Source organism: Homarus americanus, unplaced genomic scaffold, assembly GCF_018991925.1.
Source record: "Homarus americanus isolate GMGI-L3 unplaced genomic scaffold, GMGI_Hamer_2.0 scaffold20465, whole genome shotgun sequence".
NCBI lineage: Eukaryota > Metazoa > Arthropoda > Malacostraca > Decapoda > Nephropidae > Homarus > Homarus americanus.
In genome coordinates, this window is record NW_024756914.1 from 5,356,329 (window position 1) to 5,363,598 (window position 7,270).

At 41.6% G+C, this 7,270-nt stretch overlaps 1 protein-coding gene across 1 annotated transcript; it reads left to right on the plus strand.

The window, feature by feature from the left end:
- Positions 1-2,235: 2,235 nt before the first annotated feature.
- On the plus strand, positions 2,236-5,874 carry LOC121857194. Its single transcript, XM_042353131.1, has 2 exons — positions 2,236-2,422; positions 4,851-5,874. The coding sequence occupies exons 1-2, from the start codon at positions 2,248-2,250 to the stop codon at positions 5,096-5,098; spliced, it is 423 nt and encodes a 140-aa protein (XP_042209065.1). The 5' UTR covers positions 2,236-2,247; the 3' UTR covers positions 5,099-5,874.
- Positions 5,875-7,270: the final 1,396 nt, after the last annotated feature.

The window sequence follows — 7,270 nt, forward strand, 5'->3', positions numbered from 1 at the left end:
TCTCTCTTCATCTATAAAAGGATAAATACTTTGTAAAAATTAAATAAAAATGAATATAAAATATATTTGGTCTGATTTATAATATAGAAGAATGTGTTTAATATTTTAGGGATTAATTATTAGGTAAGGCACAACATCTTCCGAAAGATGGTTACGCGAAGAGGATATTATTATTATTATTATTATTATTATTATTATTATTATTATTATTATTATTATTATTATTATTATTATTATTATTATTATTATTATTATTATTACTGCTATTGTTATTATCATTATTATTAGTGCTATTGTTATTGCTACTGTTATACTTGTTGATTATTACCAACAGAGTGAATGATAAATGAGGGAATAGAGACTAATGTGTTAATGGAGTGTTAATATTGGAACCGAATAATTCCTTAGTAGATCTATGTTGGTTGTAATTGGTGGATGTGAAAAGTAGGAATAATGTGATTGGTTGGTATGAAAAGTAGGATTAATATGATTGGTTGACGTAAAAAAGCAGTAAATAATTTGAATGGTAGACATTTAAATAAGGTTTGTTGTGATTGGTCGCTGTAAATACTGATATAAAACTATGAATATTGTCTGACTGTACCCTTACTGTAACTTACTGTACCCTCTACTGTAACTTTCTATAACCCTACTGTAACTTACTGTACCCTCTACTGTAACTTGCTATAACCCTACTGTAACCACTGCCTCTGTAACTTTTCCCCTATATAACACACACTTTTATTTCATTGCCCCAACACTTCCTTTTACTACCTTTCATTCCTCCCCCTACTGTACCCTTCGCAACATATACACCATGATTCGCTCTACCCCGTACTGTAACACCCTCCCTCCTTACTGTACCCCTCCCTCACTGTAGTCAGCTGTACCCTAACACTGTACCGTCACAGGAGGCAGCGTCACAGCCTGGTCGGGTGGTACTGCGGGCTGTGGGCTTCAACACGTCTGGTCAGTACCGGTGTGAAGTGTCAGCTGAAGGACCTAAGTTTAACACAGTGACGGGCCGCGGCAACCTCTTAGTCATTGGTGAGTGTATGTGTCTTTCTGTCAAATCTGGCTGCCTGTCTCACTTTCTGTCTGTCTCTTTACTGTCTGTGTGCATATATATATCTCTCCCGTTTCTGTTTATCAATCTGTCTGTCTGTCTGTCTATCTTTCAATCTGTCTGTCTGTAACCATTTCCTTTGTCTCTTTGTCTGTCTATCTCTCTATCTATTTCCTTTGTCTGTCTATCTGTCTGTCTCTCAGCCTAATAGACAGGCCCCTCCCCAACAGAGCCACCAACCTCCGGGCCGGTCATCACAGGTGGACGCAACAGGTACCACGTTAACGATACAGTCAACCTCCTGTGTACCTCCAGCCCATCCCGACCTGCAACACATCTCTCCTGGAGGATAAACGGCAGACAGGTGAGTCTGCACATCATCTACACATCAGAACACATCACCTATACATCAGTACACATCACCTCATTGCTTATTACATCATTATATCAAAGTACATACATTAAACATCGCCAAATTAGTATAAATTTCGCCAAATGTCGCCAATAATAACGATACATTATCCATCTATACGTCGCCAACTTATTTCACTCAATCATCAACTTCTACACATAAGTTAACTTCAGTGATAAACCTTAAGACCTTAGAAGCTTTCCAATCAACCTGAGCTTTTAACGCGCAACTAAGACACCTGAAGCTCAACCCAAATCTTGAGCTAACGTTAACCTTAAGACACCTGAAGCCTACCTAAACCTGAGCTAACGCTAACCTACACCTGAAGCCTAATCCCAACCTGAGCCACTGCTAACCTTAAGACACCTGAAGCCTAACCCAACCTGAGCTAACGCTAACCTTAAGACACCTGAAGCCTAACCCAACCTGAGCTAACGCTAACCTTAAGACACCTGAAGCCTAACCCAACCTGAGCTAACGCTAACCTTATCATTTGAAGCCTAACCCTAACGCTAACCTAACCTGTCTCACGTAATCTGAACTAGCCCAACCTAACCTAATTTAACCCCGCACGTAGCGTTAGAGAGGTTAATATTCAGGTGAATTACGCTCTGGGAGGCGAATTGTCAGATGAAATGACATCTATTTACACTAATTTATGCTGGAAAAGACACGTATTTATTTTCTCAAGAGATGGAATGTTTCAAGCACTTTCTGTTGGTCTTTGTCACAGGCACCACAAGACATAGTCACCAGAGAACGCCCTTACATGGTTCAGGATGGTCTACTGACGCAGATCTCCCGACTTACGTTCGTAGCGAGGCCGTTCCACTTCCAGCGAGGCGTACTGAGGGTTAAATGTGTGGCGGAGATCAGTGGTAATCGGCTGGCCCACCACACTACCATACTTGACAACTTCAGAGCCTGGGAGAGATCTTTCCAGGGTAGGTGTTTGTGTGTTTGTGTCTGTGAGATATTCCCAGGGTAGGTGTTTAGGTGTCTGTGCCTGTGTGATGTTCCCAGGGCAGGTGTTTGTGTGTTTGTGTCTGTGTGATATTTCCAGGGTAGGTGTTTAGGTGTTTGTGCCTGTGTGATGTTCCCAGGGCAGGTGTTTGTGTGTTTGTGTCTGTGTGATGTTCCCAGGGTAGGTGTTTGTGTCTGTGTGATATTCCCAGGGTAGGTGTTTGTGTGTTTGTGTCTGTGATATTCCCAGGGTAGATGTTTGTGTGTTTGTGTCTGTGTGATGTTCCCAGGGTAGGTGTTTAGGTGTTTGTGCCTGTGTGATGTTCCCAGGGCAGGTGTTTGTGTGTTTGTGTCTGTGAGATATTCCCAGGGTAGGTGTTTGTGTCTGTGTGATATTTCCAGGGTAGGTGTTTAGGTGTGTTTGTGTGTCTGCGTGATGTTTCTAGTGGGTAGGTGTTTGTGTCTGTGTGATGTTTCTTAGGGTAGGTGTTTGTGTCTGTGTGGATGTTTCTCAGGTGTTTGTGTCTGTGTGATGTTTTAGGGTAGGTGTTTGTGCCTTCTGTGGATGTTTCCTCTAGGGTAGGCTCAGCCTGTGTTCCCTGTGGTAGGTGTTTCAGTGTTTGTGTCTGTGTGATGTCTGTGGGTAGGGTGTCATAGTGCTTGGGTGTCTGTGTGATGCTCTAGAAAAGCTTGTGCCTGTGCAGTTCCCAGGGTGGTGTTTGTGTGTTTGTGTCTGTGTGATGTCTCCTAGTGGTAGGTGTTTGTGTGTTTGTGTCTGTGTGATATTCCCAGGTGGTGTTTAGGTGTTTGTAAAAAGTCCGTGTGGGTAGGTGTTTGTGTCTGTGTGATGTTCCCAGGGTAGGTGTTTGTGTGTTTGTGTCTGTCTGTGTGATGTTCCCAGGGTAGGTGTTTGTGTCTGTGCGATATTCCCAGGGTAGGTGTTTGTGTGTTTGTGTCTGTGTGATGTTCCCAGGGTAGGTGTTTGTGTCTGTGCGATATTCCCAGGGTAGGTGTTTGTGTGTTTGTGTCTGTGTGATATTCCCAGGGTAGGTGTTTGTGTGTTTGTGTCTGTGTGAATACATGTACTCGTATAATTATAAGGACGCCTCTTAATGTAAAATGTTTTGTCTGTTAGTCTGTTATTGTTCACAGTCGGATATAGTAGCCAAATGTCTGTTAAAATCCAGAAAAAACAGCCAATGTCTGTTAAAGCTGTTAATATTTATGAAAAGTAGCCATCTGTCTTAAAATCCATAGAAGTAGCCAAATGTCCGGCTGCCAAAAAAAGTAGTCAAATGTCTGTTAACTGTCAAGAATAGTAGCCAAATGTCTGTTAACTGCCAAAAATAGTAGCCAAATGTCTGTTAACTGCCAAAAAAGTAGCCAAATGTCTGTTAACTGCCAAGAATAGTAGCCAAATGTCTGTTAACTGTCAAGAATAGTAGCCAAATGTCTGTTAACTGCCAAAAATAGTAGCCAAATGTCTGTTAACTGCCAAAAAAGTAGCCAAATGTCTGTTAACTGCCAAGAATAGTAGCCAAATGTCTGTTAACTGTCAAGAATAGTAGCCAAATGTCTGTTAACTGCCAAAAATAGTAGCCAAATGTCTGTTAACTGCCAAAAAAGTAGCCAAATGTCTGTTAACTGCCAAGAATAGTAGCCAAATGTCTGTTAACTGCCAAGAATAGTAGCCAAATGTCTGTTAACTGCCAAAAAAGTAGCCAAATGTCTGTTAACTGCCAAGAATAGTAGCCAAATGTCTGTTAACTGTCAAGAATAGTAGCCAAATGTCTGTTAACTGCCAAAAATAGTAGCCAAATGTCTGTTAACTGCCAAAAAAGTAGCCAAATGTCTGTTAACTGCCAAGAATAGTAGCCAAATGTCTGTTAACTGTCAAGAATAGTAGCCAAATGTCTGTTAACTGCCAAGAATAGTAGCCAAATGTCTGTTAACTGCCAAGAATAGGAGCCAAATGTCTGTTAACTGTCAAGAATAGTAGCCAAATGTCTGTTAACTGCCAAGAAAAGTAGCCAAATGTCTGTTAACTGCCAAAAATAGTAGCCAAATGTCTGTTAACTGCCAAGAATAGGAGCCAAATGTCTGTTAACTGTCAAGAATAGTAGCCAAATGTCTGTTAACTGCCAAGAAAAGTAGCCAAATGTCTGTTAACTGCCAAGAATAGTAGCCAAATGTCTGTTAACTGCCAAAAAGTAGCCAAATGTCTGTTAACTGCCAAGAATAGTAGCCAAATGTCTGTTAACTGTCAAGAATAGTAGCCAAATGTCTGTTAACTGCCAAGAAAAGTAGCCAAATGTCTGTTAACTGCCAAAAAAGTAGCCAAATGTTTGTTAACTGCCAAGAATAGGAGCAACAACACAGTAACCTCTTTTGTCTGTTGTCTGTCCACAGCCAGCGGAGAGAGTCTTGGGGTGGCACCGAGTCTAGCACTTATGGCCTCCTGCTTCACGCTCTGTGCCTCCTTCGCCACCTCCTTCAGCGCTTCCTTCTTCTTCGCTACCTCCTTCGCCGCCTCCTTCACGGACTCTATCGCCACCTCCTTCGTCACTTCCCTCAAGGACTCCTTCATCACCTCCCTCAAGAACTCCTTCAGTACCTCCTCCTTCAGAGACTCCTACACCACCTCCTTCAGTAGATGAGATCAAGCAACACAGATGATCGTAAATAATGAAGACACTAAAAATTGTATTATCATTGTAGTTGGACAAAATCAACCGGACAAATTGTAATGTGTATACGGACAAAAATCAACCGGACAAATTGTAATGTGTCTATACGGACGTAATCGATCAGACAAATTGTGGTGAATCTCTATGCGGACAAATTGTAATGTGACTGTATACGGACAAAACCAACCGGACAAATTGTAAGTTGTCTCTATACGGACAAAATCAACCGGACAGATCAACTCAAGCATTGTAATAACAAATAAATAAATAAAATTATATCTAAGTGGACAAAATAAAAATAACTGGACTAATTGACATAACAGAATCTTTAACCGGACAAAATCATTAATTGGACAAAATCTATAACCAGGCATAATCTTTAACAGAACTAAATATTTAACTAGACAGAATCTTTAACCGGACATAATCTTTAACAGGACAGAATCTATAACCGGGCAAAATATTAAACCGGACAAAATCATCAACTGGACAAACTTTTTAACAAGATAGAATTTACTTGACAGATTACCTCCCAATAACTGTTTGTAGACTGTGAGGTAACGATGACTGGTAACTGGGACCTAACTGGTAACAATAGGAGTACCCCAAGACTGTCCCAGTTAATCTACAGAGATAATGACAGTCACTAGTTAGTCTACAGCAGGGGTCACCAAACTTTTTTCACAGTGGGCCGGATAACTGAAAGAATGACGAGCGCGGGCAGCATAATCATTCTGTTCAATACTTGCAAGCCAGAACGAAAGCTCTGGTAACGTCAGAGCGTAGGCGGAGCTACCACGAGCCGGGGAAGGACTTGGGATCCGGCCCGCGGGCCGTAGTTTGGTGACCCCTGGTCTACAGTGATGATAACAGTCACCAGTCAGTCTACAGTGATGATAACAGTCACCAGTCAGTCTAAATGATGATAACAGTCACCAGTCAGTATACTGTACATTGATGAAACAGTTACCAGTCAGTCTACAGTGATGATAACAGTCACCAGTCAGTCTACAGTGATGATAACAGTCGCCAGTCAGTCTAAATGATGATAACAGTCACCAGTCAGTATACTGTACATTGATGAAACAGTTACCAGTCAGTCTACAGTGATGATAACAGTCACCAGTCAGTCTACAGTGATGAAGACAGTCACCAGTCAGTCTACAATGATGATAACAGTCACCAGTCAGTCTACTGTACATTGATGATAACAGTTACCAGTCAGTCTACAGTGATGATAACAGTCACCAGTCAGTCTACATTGATGATAACAGTCACCAGTCAGTCTACAGTGATGAAGACAGTCACCAGTCAGTCTACAGTGATGATAACAATCACCAGTCAGTCTACATTGATGATAACAGTCACCAGTCAGTCTACATTGATGATAACAGTTACCAGTCAGTCTACATTGATGATAACAGTCACCAGTCAGTCTACAGTGATGAAGACAGTCACCAATCAGTCTACAGTGATGAAGACAGTCACCAGTCAGTGTACATTGATGATAACAGTTACCAGTCAGTCTACATTGATGATAACAGTTACCAGTCAGTCTACATTGATGATAACAGTCACCAGTCAGTCTACAGTGATGGAGACATTCACCAGTCAGTGTACATTGATGATAACAGTTACCAGTCAGTCTATTTTGATGATAACAGTCACCAGTCAGTCTACAGTGATGAAGACAGTCACCAGTCAGTCTACAGTGATGATAGCAGTCACCAGTCAGTCTACAGTGATGAAGACAGTCACCAGTCAGTCTACAGTGATGAAGACAGTCACCAGTCAGTCTACAGTGATGAAGACAGTCACCAGTCAGTCTACAGTGATGAGGACAGTCACCAGTCAGTCTACAGTGATGATAACAGTCACCAGTCAGTCAGTGTGATGAAGACAGTCATCAGTCAGTCTACAGTGATGAAGACAGTCACCAGTCAGTCTACAATGATGAAGACAGTCACCAGTCAGTCTACAGTGATGAAGACAGTCACCAGTCAGTCTACAGTGATGAAGACAGTCACTAGTCAGTCACAGTGATGAAGACAGTCACCAGTCAGTCTAGTGATGAAGACAGTCACCAGTCAGTCTACAGTGATGAAGACAGTCACCAGTCAGTCTACAGTGATGAAGACAGTC

Coding starts and splice junctions, on each gene's coding strand:
- LOC121857194 (XM_042353131.1), top strand. CDS start 2,248: ATGGTTCAGGATGGTCTACTGACGCAGATCTCCCGACTTACGTTCGTA. Junction 2,423..4,850: donor CTGGGAGAGATCTTTCCAGG/GTAGGTGTTTGT, acceptor GTCTGTCCACAG/CCAGCGGAGAGAGTCTTGGG.